Here is an 18,008-nt window from a genome sequence, read left to right as displayed (position 1 = left end):
TAAGAAACCCACTGACTCAAAAGAGGACGACTGAGCATGCAGACTAATTAGCATGAGAAGTGAGAAAATCATTTACGCAGTAGAAGATATAGTACTAATTAATGAGAGAACTATGTAATTTGTAGCTAGTGAATTTATTGCAGCCAGTGAATCACTTGCAGCCAGTGATTTATTTGTTTGTTAAAATGTATAAATAGTATAAGGTTTTGATGACTGGGGAGACAGCCTTTTGCGGGTTACCCATCAGCTCCCTACTTTGTGCAAAATGGAACAAAGAAATAGAAACACCTTGCCTCAGGTGTGTAAATTGGTGCTGCACACCAGCCTGCCTTCAGGACAGCAGAAGTGACAGCAATAATTTGCTGAAGTGCCTTAAAAATGTCTTCAGATGCAATGCCAGACTTGTGTTGCAAGGCTGTTTTACCATAGATGGTTAAAATCTGCAGTAGTGGTGTGCCATGGTGATTGATTTTTTTGACATGAAACACTTACTGTACCGGTGAGAGTTTGCCTCTCTGAATTGCTTGCAGTTTTAATGGCCTTTTCTCCTCTTGTTCACACTTACTCCTTTCCTCTATCCTGAATCTTTGTTGAAAATTGCTTTGATGTGTTTGTTTCCTGTGAAAAAAAAGAATATTATAAAGGCTGTGAATAATGCTTTTTATCTATTGTCATATTAATAAAAGGTAGGAGTCCCTATCTTGTATGATCTGCATGCAGTTTGTCATGAGCATGACTATTCCCTTCCTTTTAATGCTACTCTGTTTTTAAAATTATGGTCTCTCTGGATGAAGATATTGTGGGTTCCCAGTCATTACTTTAGAATAGTAACTGGGGGTTCTTCAGGGAGATTTGAGGTTTGTTTTGGGTTTTTTTCTTTCCATTCTTTATGGAAATGGTACCTTGTTGACAGCCTGCCTTGAACCTTTACTTTGCCCTGGGAATTTTTTCCTCTCTGACTGATGTTACCAGTTAGAATTAGCAAGGAGGCTAGCTGAGAAAAGCATTCTATTGTGTTACCCTCAGTAGGTATTGCCACTTAAGAAGAAAATGTTATTGACCAATTAGAACTTCGACTAACGGGAATTTATTTTTTTTTTTTAAATATAATATGCTATCAGTGACCTGATAGGAAAAGCCTAGTATTTCTCCTTACAAACTTACTGTGGTTTCCTTCCTGTATCTTTTGCTGCACTCCCATGTATTAGCCTAGGTGGGTACATTTTTTTTGCAGGGAAACTTGTGATGGCTTCCTAAAAATTGAAAACACAAAAGCTGGAGGTGTTCTGGTTCCAGTGAAAGATGAGATTGTCTGTAAAGCCAGACTCTGTTCTATTACCAACAACAACATTTAAAAAATAAAAATCAACCCATCTATCTCTTTAAGTATTCTGTAATAGTGCCTGTATCCTATTCCCTCATTTTCATCACTCTTTCAAACTTTTAACTCAGAAGAAAAGTACTGTAGTCGTTTATGTAGTAGTAGTTGTTTATGGCTATTAATTTGTGTTGAGCTTGATTTGAAGTACAACCTTGTTTCTGTGTTGAAAATATACTAATGCAAACCATTTCAGTATAAATAGGGACAAAAAATAAGGACTGATTCCAAATGACCAGTAATCCCAAAATAAAACCCTGTAATAAAATCTTATAAATGGCTTTACTCATAATGTGCAAAACTATATTATAAAGACGTGGATAAAATAACCTCTTCACAGAGTCGGGACCTATATGTTCAGGACTTAAAAACCTACAAGAAAGTCTAACTCAAACGTTGGAGAAGTTTCTTAGATGTCCTTAAACTAAACCCTAAAGCACTTGGCTGGGGGTTGGGACAGAATCGATATGGGAAAATTAAGAGGAAATGAAGAAGGGATTTCAGCCTTATTTGGCCTGTGTTGATGGTGAGTGTTGTCCCTCTTTTGTCTGGCAAGAGTTACTTGCAGCTCAGGTTTCTCAGGACCTGAAAGTGCAAAAGATAATTGGTGCATTAATATGAGTGCCAGAGTCCCCAGAAGTGCCTGTTCTGTTAGCAGTGAAGGGAGGAAGAGTGTTTCTGTAAGTGCAGTGCCCCGGTGAGGAGATAGTTTCTGATACAAAATTCATGCTTGAAGGCAACTTTCCCCATAGGTTGTGTTTGTTTAAGACCTCTTGCTTCTTGTAAGTTGAGACTGGCAAGGGAATAAACACTTCTCACTTCCTTTGAGAGCTGGAGATCATCCTCCAGTTGCTACAGCTGTAAGTGTATGGAAGTGTGCACCACTGCAACCCCTCTGTTGGTTTGGACACACTTTAATCCTCTTTCCTCCTCACTTCTGGCTGTCACTTGACTTTATGTAGTCATCATCAAGAGGAAAATGTGTGGCTACAACAGAGGTTTAGAGTGAAAAACATGAAGTCTTAAAAATACGCTCAGAAATGATAGTTTTTCTACTTACAGCTTGCAGGATTGAAACTAATTATAGCTTTTTAAAACCTTCAGGGCAAAAAAAACCCAGTGGAGAGCAACCATGCATTTTAGTGAATTAATCTCCAATATGAAGAATATTAAGAATAACTGTAAATTTCTTTCTTATAAAGTACTTGAAACTAAAATGCTAGTAGGTCTGATTGTGACTGTGCATACATGTGCACATTGTCATGTGCATGTCATCATGTTGTGTCATGACATGGCATACTTAGTTATGATTTTTTGTTCACAGTTTGGGTTTTTGGGTTTTTGTTTTTTTTGGTTTTTTTACCTTCCACCCCTTCTCCTTAAGCAGTAGTCTGAGCTTTGAAGCAAATCTAGCTAAATTCAGACACTAACACCTGCTGTCATTTTTTTTTCTCTCTTCCTGTGGTTTTATTTGCTTCAAGTATTTGTCAAAGAGTGTTGTTACTGCACTTCCTGTTTGAAGCCACAGTGAACAGTGTGCAGTCAGAGGACATAGAGGGTTCACCCTTAAAAGGAACTATATAGATGGTTTTTTAAAAAAAGCAGCAGCTGTTCTTAAGCTATATAATTAATAAGTAGCTTTATTTTAACTGCCCCTCCACTGCATACAGCATATTCCTGTATGGATCAGGTAAGGTAAATGCTGCCTAACCTGCTTTTTATCAGTAAACATAAAGAGCTTGGGGGGGAAAATTGATTTCTTTGTTTACCTTTCCTGCTCTGTATATTTCCCACAGAGAAGTTAATACTGCTTTAGTAAGAAAAATGGGTGAAACTGTAACAGAATGTGCTCTGCCCCAACTATTCGTTAATGCTGTGTTTGCACTTGCTGCCTTTATGACTGGTACTTTATAATCAGCCATAGTTTTGGGGTTTGCAGTAAACCAGTCACCGTGGAATAAACCTTAGAGTAATGAAAATTACCTTACTGGTTTTCACTCTAAATATTAAACAATGTATTATTTTTTAGTATCTTAATTTCTCCATACTACTTAGAATGTCTGTAAGTGGTATGAGACTGAAATAATAAATAAGGTATAAAAACCTTAAGATGCTGAACAAAGTTGTTCAGCATGATAGTCCTGCGTGTTCTTGCAATGTGAATCACACACTCTAAAATAAATTGCACTCAGAGTTCAGAAGGTTTACGTGGGAAAAGCAAATAGGTGTTTCACCACTCATCACTTGATAAACTTACCGGTTCAGACAGAGTAAGTGCCTTATCTTTTCCACATGAGCTCTACGGTGTTCTGCAGCTCTGAGCACCATAAACTGTGTAAAGAGCAAACACAAAGGGTGGCAGAGCTGTGGTCATGAACTGTGTTCTTCAGCCTCTGATCTTTAAGGTCCCTTCCAGCCCAGACCATTCTGTGGTTCTATGATTCAAATCTTAATCCTATGACAAAGCAGGGAACTAGCTGTAAAATATCTCACAGGTTTTGGGACCTCATAAACTGCAGCCAGGTTTGAGGTGCAGTTCAGGCTCTGGAGGAACACTTTCCCACGAGATTGCTAGTGTGCTGATGCTACGTAATTACCTGACTAGTAGCTGTAGGTCAGTGTGGTGCTTTTTATTTTCTTTCTTTATAACCAATAATTTGGAAAAGAACAGCAGAATTTTCCTGTTTCAACTTGTTCTTTAAACAGGAAACTAGCAGTGTAAGACAAGTTCCTGATATGTCACCATTGACATCTCAGTGCCGATACGCCTTTTTCTTTTCAGATTAATTGGTTTTTCTTTCCTTTTCAGTGCAGCAGATTTATACCTTGTATTTTATATTAATTTTGCCACTGTAAAAAAATCATGTTTAACAGGCCGGGGTGGAGTACGAAATTCTGGAGCTCTAACAAATCCTGCTAAGTATTTGTTTGCCTTTTAAGAGGTGCTTTTAATGTTAGTTTTCTCCAGACTTAGTGATATGTCAACCATGTTTTTTTTTAATTAAAAGACAGTAGATTGAAAAAGTGTTGTTCAAGTGTTGAAATCTTGAAAGAGAACCATGAAACTAAAGGCAAATATAGCACCATACCAGGCAATAGAAGATAAAATATATTTTTAAGAATGAACATGTTATCAGGGACTATTATTCACAATCTCTAGGTTGGCTTTGTTATTCAGCAGCTTTTAATCTAAAGCGAGGAGTCATTCCTGTGTTTCAGAACTTGGAGCCTATCTTCTCAGAAGTAAACCAACCACATTTTAAGAAGGCATAAGCTGAACAGTTACTGAACTAGAATTGTCAAACGTTACACGCTAACAGGAGTTAACCGTGTTTGAATTCTGATTTTGTTACATACTGAATGAAATTTATAAAAAGAAATTTGTGTAGCATGCAAATGCCAGTACTGCAGAGAACAACAGAGGATTTTCTTGTCAAGGTTTCCTTTGTTAGTCCAGGTCTTGCTGTTTAAAGTTCATCATATTTTCAGTCATGTAGAGAGCTGATGAAGGTGGTATCAAAGTGGAACTGCTCTGACACAGAATGTGTGTGTACATTTATATATATGTGTGTGTGTGTAGTTTTATGCATCCCATAAAAGTCTCCAAACCACTTCATACTGTGAGGAATTGCACTGAAGTAATGATACATAGCTATGCAAATGTTTGTACCAGTGAAGACACAGTCGTATATAGAATTATTAAGGATGTGGATGTAAAAACTTCAGAGTACTTGTTATCTTGCTTTCTCTTAAAGTCAAGTTTATGATAAATTTCAAGATAAATGAAATCTCACAGGAATTTTTATTGCGCTCCTGCTGAAAGAAACTGGAATGGAGATTTATCAATAAACAGTATTTTAGCAAAGGAATGGTTGGAATCTGGAGCATCATTTGTTCCACTGGAGGAATTTTAGAGCTTTTAGGAAACAGTTTCAAACTCTACAATGTCCTATTTTGAAGTCAGTTGTACATGAAGCATAGGGTAGAAGAGAGTGGAAAGAGAATACATTGTGTAGACCAAGTCCAGCCATTTTGCAAATTTTTCATGTACATAAATTTTATTTGTTTCCTCAACATTTAGGAAAGCATCCCTTGGACTGACAATTGTGTGACAGGGTTGAGGTTATATACTATTTAAACCTCACACTGTGAATGGACTGAGTAACTTTTCCATTGAGAAATATGATGTCAAGAGGCACATTTCCCTAAGAAGTTTAAAGGGGTGTGTGGGCAAATTATCACTTTCTGAAATGACATCTGAAAGTTAAAAACCAATCAAACCCAGATGACTGCCAAAAGATTGGATGCCAGTTCTTACTATCACTTCATCCAACCAAAGATGGAATGTAGGCCTCATATGGGTTTTATGGTATATGCCATTTTTGGTAGTCACTGCAGAAATAAGCACATGACTTCAGTCTGTGATTCAGGATATTACCAACAAATTGGTGCTGTGGGTGGCTGGGCTGGGAGCTTGAGGTTCTGTATATTCTCTCTTTTTGATGTAATGTACTTCTCTTTTCAGGTTCACATAACGCTAGGGACCAAAGAAGCATACATAACATTTCTGTGGTGCTGGGATCAACCTTCTGAAAGAAGACTAAAATAACCTTTTGCCTTCAAGTTGTTTGTCCTGGGACTGACTTGTCTTTGGAGAAAGAGCTCAACAGAAAAAAAAAGATTTTCACATTGGAGCCATTATAAATAAACCTGTTTGAAGAACTTGCTATCTGCAGACAGGCTTAGGAAGGTTGAGTCCTGCATTTCATCTGCATTCCCACTTCAGACTGTAAACAATGAGTGAGTTTTGGTTGTGTTTCAACTGCTGTATTGCAGAACAACCTCAGCCTGTAAGTATGATATTGGCACTGCTTTGTTTTAATATAATTAACTACATTGTTCACATTTTCTGGTTTTCTTATGGCTTTTTAAATTAGTGTTCTTTGGCCAAGCTTGGTGGGAATTAATTAACACCCTACCTTGTTGGGGACAGAAAAAAGTCTGTTCTAAACTACTGTTGTACTGGTATTTTCCTGTCCTTAAGATCAGATCTATCCTTGAAAAGAGCTTGTATTTGTTTGAATTGAAGAGGAGGAGAAGAGAAGGGTGATGAGGGTGTAAACTGTCATCCTAGAGTAAATAACTTTTTAGTGGAAATCTGTAAATGTCCTGACTTCTATATGGCTGAAGGCCCACCTATGGGTGTGGCTAGATTTATGGTAGGAGAAGGAATCTGTTAAAAAGTTCAAAGTGGAATTCAGTCCTCCACTGCCTTAATTTAATCAAGGATTTCAGCTTTAATAGTTCTTGTTAATTTTTAGAGTGAATCTTTAAAGAGTGAAGGGGTGCACTCGTATTGTAAATACTTTTTCTTTTTAAGTGGAATTTGAAATGGTGGTTGTGTGAAAAACTACATAGCAAACAGTTGGATGAAAGAACATTTCAAAGCACGTGTAAGGAAAACAGAAAAATTCTTGGGAAATGTTCTTGGGTTTCATATACTCTAAGTACCTTTAGAGTATGTTTCTGAGTTCAGTGCTGTTGGGAGAAAGTCTGCCTGCATGAAGGTAAAATTAACCAGGCATATGGTTAGAACTGTGAGAAAAATCCTTGTATGGTGGCATTCAAATCAAGTTAATGAATGTATAGAAATGACAGTGATCTTACCATTATGTGAAAAAAAGCCCAGTTACTACTAAAGGATGTGCTGGTATTACAGTGACCAGGAGAATCCCAGAGTGAGCAAACTCACGTTAATATGCTCAGATGTTAATATTTGGCTTTGGGGAAGCCAAGGGATTGAGGGGGGGGGAAAAAAAATCTCACATTAGGCATTGTCATTGCACAAAGCCTGAATGCCAGACTGAACCCTGGATGGCGTGCAAATATTAAAGTGTGAGCATTACCATTTTGAACTAATAAGTGCAACTTCATCACAATCCTAGTGAAGCAGAGCTGTGGGAGATGAACTGTGAGAGACCAACATGGGAAGCTGTGATCCTCTCCTGTTGCTTGTATACCATACAATCCTTTAAAATGCTGGCTGCATCCACATGTAGCCAAAGTTATTTGCCTTGGTTTCTGAACATATATTTGAATAAGATATGACAGTTCAAAATGTTTCAGGTAGAAAAACTGAATATTCTCTTTGGTTTTGAGAATCTCAAGGCTCAGTTCCTTACAGAATCTTGACTCAAGCTTCATGATACGTTTAAGTTGCTGCCCAAGAAATGCACATACATTAATATAGCACGTGGAGATCTGTGGGTCATGACTCATGGAGCGGGTGGGAAATTTACTTCAAAAGTGGAGAAAAGGGAAGCAACCCATTTTTTTGTTTCTGCTGATATAGTGGTGTGCATTTCCTTGATAAAACCATCCTTGTGTTTAAGATACAAATAGCACATTGCTGAGCATTGACCTAGTTTCTGAAATCTGCCTTTCAAATGCTGTAGGAGACTTGGTTGTTGTGAAGTGCCAAAATTCTTAAGGATGCATCTCAGAAAAAAAATGGAACGTGTGCCCTTCGTGGCATGCTTGACCAAAGGCATTTAATTGTCCTTTCCCCTGTTGTGTTGTACAGCCATTGTTCTGCCATACACTGTTGCACTAAGAGGCGTGTTTAATCAGACAGGTGTACCTCTGAGCAAGTACAGGAATGTTTTCTGTCTCTGACATGTAGCAAAGCAGGTACTGTAAATGTGAGGCAAACTGATAAGCAAGACAAGTGGTGAGGAAGCAGTGTTTCCCCTATCTCTGCAGATGCCGTGTAATTGCACGTTTGGGAGACTTACATGCTGAAAAACCTGCTCATTTTTAGCCCAAAATACTGTTACTTATTGCCCTATTGTATCATAAGCTAAGTGAAACATGCAAACTTGCATAAAAGTTACCTGTTGTTCCCCTGCTCTGCGCTCAGCCTGTCAGTTGAGTCGAGTTGCTAAGGAGAAATGCCTAATCTACCCAGTTTCATCCTTTTCCTGTGCCTTCTTTCATTTTAACTCCTGCATCTCAACTTCTTCGTGGCCTGCCTAACAGTGTCCCAGCTGAACTTTCATGGTCAGCCATTGCATGTTTGAGTGTACTTCTTCTGCAGGTGGACTAATATGGTCTTGTAGCAAGACCAACAACCACCAGCCTCTCAAAATAGACCTTGAAAGCAGGAAGTCAACTTGCTGCTTGTTCTGATCAATGTTCAAAATGTTTCTTCTGTTTTTAAACTTACATTTGTCGTAGAATCATCACAGAATCATAGAGTTAACTGGGTTGGAAGGGACTTCCGAGATCATCAAGTCCAACCCTTGATCCAACCCTGCCGTGGTTCCCAGCCCATGGCACTGATGCCACATCCAGTCTCAGCTTAAAAACCTCCAGGGACAGAGAATCCACCACTTCCCTGGGCAACCCATTCCAATGGCTGATCACCCTTTCTGTAAAGAATTTCTTCTTAATATCCTGAGTCTGAAGTGACCCACAACGATCATCAAGTCCAACTCTTAGCCCTGTACAGGACAGCCCCAAGAATCACACCATGGTGCCTGAGAGCATTGCCCAAATGCCTCTTGAGTTGTGTCAGGCTTGGTGCTGTGACTCTGGGAAGCCTGTTACAGTGCCCAACCACCCTCTGGGTGAAAAACCTTTTCCTAATATCCAGCCCATGCAGCTGCTGACACAGCTTCGTGCTTTTCCCTCAGTTCCTCTCACTGGTCACCAGAGAAAGGTGGATCAGCACCAGAGAAAGGAGGAAAATCTTGTCTACATCATCAGTTGTCTGTCCATCCAGTTCTATGCCTGTTGTATAGGGGCACCTGGGAAGGTGAGGCAGGCTGGGAGGGGACTTGCCTGCCACCACGAACCTGCTTCCATTCTCCCCTGTCTCCTAGGTCATCTCCTTCTGCTTGGTGGCATTCTCTGAAAGACGAGCTTTTTTCTCATTATCTCTGGCAGTTGCTGATGTCTGAGACACCTTTAATGCCATGGATAGTGACATAAATGTTAAGCCTCTTCACTAGAGGGGGAAAAAATGAAACTTCTAATAGTTGCATGTTTCTGTGGTATTTGTAGCATCCATTCAGCATCCATTGAGCATCCAAGGAGTTTCCTCCTCTCTTGAAATCCAGGGTGCAAGAACTGTCTCTACTTTCTTCTGGCAAAATCATAACATATTGTATTAGAAATTGTCAAGTACAACATCTCTGTTTTTTTCAGCTATAGTGCACCTAAAATGAAAACTGCGTACATGCATGAGCCCTTTCAGTCAATTTTATAGAAGAACAATAAGAACGTATTAGTTACTGAATTTCACTGCCATTACTTCTCTAATAGCATACCCTGGAGCAGAACAGCAGCAATGTTGCAGTTATATACTAGTGCACTTTGAGGTTCCTTAATTCAAAGACAGTATTCAAACGTTACCATCATCTTTCGGTGATCTGTATCGCGGCACAGCTTTTTGTCTTTTGTTGGTGCTAAATGGATACACCCTCCAGCTGTGAAACAAAACACAGATGTCTTAGAAAGCAGCGTTCTACTCCCTCTCCTGAAATGATACTTTGGTTGCTAAATATTTCGCTTGGTGTATCCGAAACTGCAGTACTCATGGTCATGGAAGGCACATGTTTGAAACTGGGTCTCTAAGCTTCTCTGAAATAGGGTGATGAATGAGGAAAACAAGGGTAATCAGGGATCCAGTTGAAGGAAGCATGTTCCTGATAGTGTCTTAGGTCTTGCTTTTAAGTAGCCAGAGGTTTTTACCGTGGTAGAATACAAGCAAAAGCCGATGGAAGGTGTTCTTGTGTGAACTTCTTTTTTTTGGATTGATAACATATTTTTACCACAGTGAAGACTTCAGACAACCAGTTGCTTTCACATCTGTTTTCATGATACCAAGGAGGTGTTGTTAATCTCTTAATATCTATGTTCAGGTTTTCTTGGTTGTTTAAGTAGCCTGGATTCAATCACTTATGATCTGACCCAAACCTTTATTTTGAGAAGAGCAGCACTTTCTGTGATTCCACCAGGTTTCTTACACCTCTCACTGATACCCTTTATAGGTTCTGTAAGCTGATTTTGCATTTCCCAGTTCAAGATCATTCTTCCCATGCTTTCTCCTTGTTATCATCTCATCCACTGCTCGTTTCAGTAAACTGCCAAATCCTCACTACCAGATGCATCTCTTGATAACAGAAATTTAGAAAGCCTTTTGTCTTGCAGGTTTTCAGAGGTGTCTGTGCTTTCTTTTGTAGGCTGAGCTTGTCGCCTACAACAGGAATCTGTTATTTTCCTATACTTCTTTTTTCCTGTTCTGTCCATTTTTAACTTGCAAAGTTAATTTTTGGTCTGAGAAGCCTTTGGTCACTTTGGTGCACTCCCACCTGGTTTGGGCCAGAGCTCAGTATATCTGAGCTTTTCAGTTTGCTTTGACCTTGCAGTAAAATTGCTGCTCTTCTACAAAAGAATAAAAAATGGTTTCTTCCTTCTCTAGTTAATTAGTTGCTGTTTTGCTGCCTGTCTTTTGTTTAAATGATTTCCATTTTGTGTTTTGTCGGGAGGCTGTTATGGTTTTGTTGCATGCTATGCCGTAAATGTTTAAAGTGGTTTGGAAAGTGAAGTTTGCTCAGTGTCTCTCTTGATGTATGAAAGAGGATTGAGAGACAGGTGGGGAGAGATAGAGTGGGGAGGCCCATCTTAAAATAGAGGCCAAAAAAACTCTGCACATACTGCTGTATTTATCAACTGAACTGAATGCTGATTGTTACAGAAGACATAAACGATCTTGACCCTGGTTGCTTAAGGAAATTAACCACTGACAGATATTGTCAGCCCTAGCTTGCTTTCTGGAGGAGTCACAGGTAGAGCTAAGGACATATCTACAACTGCAATTTGTGCAACTCTTAAAAACTTGATCACAGTAAAGATAGTGAAGCATTCAGTATGCCAAAGAACTGCAGAATAAATCACCCTCAGTAGGCACACATAGCAGTTTTGGTCTTTGCTACTGGAGGAGTACTGGTCCAGGCTCCCTCTTCAGTACAGCAGTGCTGTGCAAGTGCAGCTTCACACTTAAAAATCTCTAAAACTCAGTCTCTCTTTTTCATTACATTTGACCAGCCCATTGCATTCAGTGAGCCCATGAAGGACTCGTGTAAAAAAAGGTGACAACTTTAGAGAGCCATCATATTTCAGAGTTGTCCTACTGAGTTACATATTAAGCTGTCAGTTCAAATATTTCAAATTCCTTCTTTTTCCTATTCAGTGCTCTTGTTAGAAGTAGCTTGAGGGAACACCTTGTCGAAGGGGACAGAGTTAAATAAGCAGCAAAATGCTTGGCCTTTATTTCTCAAACCTGATCTGCTTGTGCGGCTTTCAGCCTGATAGAGCTGTTTGGGGTTTTTCTTTTACCTTTAAATTAGCCTCCACGTGTCTTAAAATATCTGCTGTGGTGTTCAAGTATTAAAGTGTCCACAAAAAAAAACCCAAAAAAGGTAGCATTTTTTATTTATATATAAATACCTGAATGAAAATTAACTGAATATTTTACGATATTTTATTATGGCTGTGAAATTTTTTAGCTCTCCCTTAGCTTTATTGACGCTGTTTACTTAATATAATGCCAGTTGATGACATGGAAAATAGCTCTTTGGGGGAGGCTGGAAAGGAGAACTATGCCAGCTTTCTGTTGATGAGAATGTGTCTTGCCATTATCAACATGCTTGAAGAAGGACGTAATACGCTTTTAATATCTGCAGGCTCTACAGAGCCCAGGCTTTCCACTTAAACACGGGGAGGAAGTAGATTGTGCTCTTTCTTGACCTGGATACCAGTGTTAGAGCCCTTGAATTGCTTGGTTCTCTTAAACCTTGAAATCTTTCAGTGAGAAGACATCTTCAAGAGCAAACCCACCTCCCCCCCTCTGGTAAGAGTCACTGACAAAAGGAGCAGCTGCAAGAACTAGTTGATACTGCCTAGAAAAAGTTGATAGGTTTTTTTGCAGCCATCCTTGGAGAGTATGCTGAAGCATTTCTGAAATTACCAAACCCAGTGCAATTTTTTGCAACTTTTATTTTTTTTTTTTTAATGGAAGTTGAAGGTACAAAGCCCCGGAATTTTTGGCGTGTCTTGGCTCTAATGCTTGGCAATTCAGCTGGTTTTTCCCCTGTTCTGCTTTTCGTGTTGTAGCAGGGGAGATGGGCAAGCATGAAGGTTTAGGGGCATTTCTAGAGGCAGAGGTATTTTAGGCATAGTCTGGGAGATGTGCACTTTCACTGACACTACATGGAAGTATGCTTTGTGTTTGTGAGTAGAGAAGTCAGTGGCTGCCCTGAGGCTAAGTGTTCAGCCTTTTAGCTTTAACTGTTTTTCATATGAAGGGGTCTATTGAGACTAGAAGCTTCCTCTGCTGCTATCTTACTGTAAAAACACTGCTGTATTTTCATCGTAACTTTTCTGGAATGGATCTCAGATATTCTGTTGGAGGTAATTCCTAAGACTAGCATTCAGGTCACAGAATATGCATTTTTAGATGGCTGTTTTAAAGATCTCTGCCTGTACTTACATTTTCAATTCCCAACATGAGCATTTCACAATGCTGAAAGTTTTCCTTTTTCAGACTGTTCCTCAAACCTTTGGTTCTGCAGTTCCTGTCTTGACACTTGCTTACGCATGAGACATGCATGACAACAAACTTCTCATTTATTTATATTATAGCTATTCTTCAGGTATTCTCAAAGATCCTGAATTTTTAAGGTACACATTAAACCACAGACTTTAATATGTAATCACTTGCAATGATTTTCTTGCCTTCATCTTCAAAGTATCTTATCTGATCACTTTAAAATGCTGACTTCTGTAATTCTGGGCTTATATCCTGCCACAGAGTGAGGAGAATAAAAGAGTGGAACTTGGGCAGAAAAGCTGAAGTTTGAACTGCACTCTGATGCAGATTCTGGGAAGTGATGAATCTGAACCCATTAGGGTTTTTTGGTTTTCAAATAATTTTAGAGAGTTTTTTTAGCTACTTGGGAGTATCCTCAAGAGATCTGTAGTTTACTGTAGCCAGGGAAAGATAGTATCTCTGTGTTCTCTCCCTTAAATAAATGTGTGACACTGAGTGATTTGTTAACTGTCATGCTCTGAGAGTGTCCTCACATCAAAAGGGGTGAGGCTCGCATGGAATTTTTTTTATTAGTTTTACTACATTATCTCTCTTCTTGCAATTGTAACTTCAGCTCATTCAGGCTCAGAAAATAATGTGGGTTTATAATATGCTGTCTTTAGCAGGCACAGAGTCTTCATAATTGTATGTTTCTCTTGCTTGTGATATGACTTTTTCAGTGTGAACCCTTTATGTTCTGCTCGATGGTGTATCAAAAAGGACTACCTGGTTGATAATTTGCGTGTTCTGGGATGCTCTCACATCAGAATGTTTTAATTTTACCATATCTTTGTCAGGACCACGTTACAGTTTGTGTTTCTAACCAAGAAACACGAAGATTGTTTCAAGTTAGTACGTGGCTGTTTTGTCTCCAGATATTGAGAAATTAATTGGGACCAAATTGTGATTTGTCTTCTAAGTTTGCCCAGACCAGCCCTTCTTTGCTGACACTGGGGTGGCTCTTCGTGCTTTACAGCTCAGCCAGCTGGAGCTTTCCACCTGTGGAGCAGAGGTGCAGAGCTCATCATCATCGCAGTGCATAGGGAGAAATACTGTTGCTTATCAGAGTCTGCATTCCCCCTGAGTTTACATTCGTCTCTCTGAGGGGGATGTGGTGCAGCACAGAGCTTTGTGGTTTCACTTTGTTAAAAGACATTGTGACCTTTGAAAGTGTTGTACTTACTTAAAAACACTTCCTGTGAGCATTGTGTCGTGACCACTGAGTGCGCTGGAAGTTTGTAGCGTTCTCTTACTCTGGATTCAGATTGCTTTAAGCACAGGCTCAGGTCTCATCTCTGCTGAAAACCCTCCCAGTTCTGCCACTAATGGCAAGTTCAGGCCTTCTTGCAGTTCAGGCCTGACTCATTCAAAATGTTAACGTTGCTATGTCCTTGTTTTACAGCTGGAAGGAGTTATTTGAGGAGCTATATGGTGGTCCATCAGTGGCTTCAGAGCCTGGGACCTTAAATGAAGAAAGAACAGAAAAATTGGGACATGACTCGAATTTTGATGGAATGGATGGAAATACTTCAGCGGGATTTATGAATAGATGTTAATTGGGGATTACACCAGAATGATGGAATTTTAGAGGTGATGTCACAGTAAGGGTTTTCAAAAAGACAGTTGCATAAACTGTGGTTACCAATCTTTACCTCATCATGTATATTTGCTTAAAACTTGCCTTTTGGGGTGCTTTGTTAGTTTTGTGAACTTTCAGGAATTAAATTATCTAAAGAAAGCACACTTGGCTACCTTCAACTGGTAACTGAAGTTGTGTATCAAGGGAGTATATTATTTAGAGAAGGAAATTACTATTATGACACATCAAGTTCTTCTAAATGTAGGGGGCTTACAAGCTAAAATCCACTTCAGGTAGATTTCTTGCAAGACCACAGTAAAATTTATATAGGGCATGTCCTATTTAACTCCGTTTGGAACAAATATTACTTTAAATACAGCTTGCTGTACTCCGCTTACTGAAAAGACCATTTAATTCCTAGGCTCTAGGATGGTGGTTAAGTAGTGGATTGCTGTTAAAATGGGGGAATGAATGCTGCTAAGCATATATTCCAAGCAAATCTACTAGGATATGTAAACACACACACACACGTGTGTGTGCAGGTATGTGGCAATACCGGGTTGCTTGTGTTCGTGGTAGCAGCTTGGCATTGCTAAGCCTGTAAAGAGAAGAAGAAATGCCAACACAAGAACAGGCATACTGATATACAGATCAGCAGGCAGAAGAGCTCACAGAGCCTTTTATTCTCCGTGGAAGAATACCAAATGCATATTTTCCCTTTTTTAGCATCAGAACAAAGCTTTGAAAAATGAAATTTCTCTGGGGTTTTTAGTGCAAAGAAAGGAAGATTTGAGAGAGAAAGAAAAAAATGTTACAATGTGTGTACTTCAGAGATTAAAGAAACAACACGAGAGAGAGAAGTGGGCCTGGTTAATTATTGCTTTTAAAAACTTTTAAAACCTGTAAAAGATTTCTAAGCCCATTATGCTGTGTGGATATTTACTTTTCTATAAGCTAACCATGAAGACAGTGTAAATCCCTAAAATGCTATGCAACCAATCAATGCTTGGGAGGGAGAAGAGGTTATTCAAGTGGCCGTGGTAAAGCAGTGTGGACTAAACTGCCTGCTGGAAGGCTAGAAATGTAGTTTGTGTGGTCTTGCCCCTAAAGAAGTAAAACATGTGTGTGTCTCAGGTCAGTGAGATTCAGCTGCTCTTTTTAATTGAGGAGTAGAATGCCAACATTTCCATTATTAAAGGAGATTAATGTTCCTACACAGGGAAGATTAAGGAAGAGGAAGTTTACACCTTTTCATACACACACACCTAGATTAAAATCTGGCAAAAACCTGACTGAGCCGTGAAGACAGATGTGTGTTTAGCTGATTTAGTGGTTAAAGAACTGAAGGTTATGGGGTTTTCTGCAGGCTGCAGCACTTAATGGTTTTTTCCATATAGCAAAGACATTTTCTCTGATTTCTAAAAGTATTTGTTGGAATATAAGGTTGGATTTTGGTGTTTAGTTGATTTTTTTTGTCTGTTTTGGTTGGAGTTTCTTGTTTATTTTAGGTTCTTTTGAGTGTGTTTCAGGAATAATATTCTGAACTGCAGCAAAAAACAACTGCCAGAGTATTTTTCTTGGTGCTTGCCTGGGATCCTGCTGATTGCCAAGATACTCTTGGATGTTTAGTAGTAGTTTTTATGGGCAAAAAATTTATTCTAGCTAGGTTTTAAAATGGATGATGCTACTTCTTGGTTACATGTACATTATTTTTTTTTTTTACTTTACTTACTTGATATTCACTGTGAACACCTTTTCTATATCTAACTAGATTATGAAACAAGAGTTCCTGAAGTGATCAATATTCATTGTTATGAATCAATCTGCCATAACATTTTACAAATGTGAGGGCATCTTGATCATCCATTGAAGACAGTAAAATTATTCTCCTTGTGTGCTGCTGGTAACATGTTTCATATCAACAAAATTATGTTCTGCAATATCTTTGTCTCTTTCTCACTGTCTGTGAGCTTGACACCAGTGTAAACACTGTTTACTCTGTTTAGTCAGAGAACACACAAGAGCTTACATCAGCCTGTTGTATCTCTATATAATAGGAAAAGTGACCCAATACCCTACAGTACCTTACATTACATAACAACTTACGTAATTTAGTGTTCAGGAATTAGTCAGCTCACATCATTCTCCAGCAAAAATGAAAGAAAAGATATAAAGGGAATGAGAGGACTTTGTTTTGTTTTGTTGTGCTTGTAATTTTTGTCTAATAAAGGATGCTCTGATACACAACTCAAACCCCTATTTTACCATATGGTTGTTTGCTGATCACTAAAATGTAAATCAAGTGGTTGACTCTTACAAGGACCCACTTTTGAAAATAAGTAAATCTCCCAGTTGCCGGGTCTACAAGCTCCATCTGGGTTCAGAGAGTCAAGCCGAATCTTTTTCCCACACTGGTACAGTAAGTTTTCCATGAACAATCCCTCTGCTTCAGCTCACTGGAATTTAGTAAATAATTTGGTCATGCCCAAGAAGGAATAGAATTCAACTTGGGCTCTTAGCAATGTTGGCTCTGCAGGCATTACAGGGCTGAGTATTACTGACAATTTACTTGTTATGACCAAACATAGCAGACACTTTATGTTTTTAATGCCTAAGACAAGAAATGCTGTCGGATGCACTGTCTGTGGTACGGATCGTGCTGTTACTGTTCCCCAGATAGGCAGCCACATCTAAGTTTTACACTGTGGTTTCTGCAAGTTTATGTGGTTTAGTTTGTTAAGCAAAAATGAACTGTGACTATACAATCTGTGAACACAGAAGGAGTGGTCTGAAAATGAAGCCTGCAGGGAAGGCTGTTGGGAAGGGCGGAAACATTTGGGTTTCTCAGGGTTTTTTTCTTAGCCAAAACAGAATCGACCAGGTTGGAGACCTCTGAGATCAGCAAGTCCAACCTTTGACCTAACACCACCTTGTCACCCAGACCATGGCACTGAGTGCCACATCCAGTCTCTTCTTAAATACTTTCAGTAGTGGGGACTCCACCACGTCCCTGGGCAGCCCATTGTAATTCCCAATCACTCTCTCTGTAAAGAACTTCTTCCTAATGTCTAACCTAAACCTCCCTTGGCACAGCTTAAGACTTTGATGTAGCTCTACAGATAGTTTAGGACAAAGAAAGATTAGGAAATAGCCAAAAGCTTCAAGTGGCAGGATTTCCTAAGAGTACTCTGTTGTCTTCTAGCTGTGCAGCCTTTGTGATCCTTTATCCAGGTGACTTGTAAACTGGTTGTTCTATCCAGTAAGAAAAACCAGCAGCACTTGGGTAAAGTTCCTCAAAATTCTCAAAAATATTTGTAATGTGCTATTTCCAGACGTGTCAGGGGAGAGGTTAAAGAGGTTCTGAGTAGCTCTCTGTAGGTAACCTTACAGGCACCACT

General features: G+C 39.2%; 1 protein-coding gene across 4 annotated transcripts in view; it reads left to right on the top strand.

Annotated features, from left to right (window-relative positions):
• CDC42SE2 (CDC42 small effector 2) overlaps positions 1-18,008 on the top strand; it is an 81,978-nt gene that overhangs the window by 42,388 nt on the left and 21,582 nt on the right. For all 4 annotated transcript variants that reach the window (XM_051777451.1, XM_051777449.1, XM_051777452.1 and 1 more), the window contains one exon: positions 5,904-6,228. In XM_051777451.1, coding sequence (XP_051633411.1) covers positions 6,175-6,228 — 54 coding nt within the window. In that variant the 5' untranslated portion in view covers positions 5,904-6,174. The remainder of the gene's footprint in view (positions 1-5,903; positions 6,229-18,008) is intronic.

The sequence above is a fragment of the Manacus candei genome, unplaced genomic scaffold, assembly GCF_025592945.1.
Source record: "Manacus candei isolate 608988 ecotype Guabito, Panama unplaced genomic scaffold, ASM2559294v1 h1tg000010l, whole genome shotgun sequence".
Classification (NCBI taxonomy): domain Eukaryota; kingdom Metazoa; phylum Chordata; class Aves; order Passeriformes; family Pipridae; genus Manacus; species Manacus candei.
This window is presented reverse-complemented; position numbering and strand designations above follow the sequence as displayed.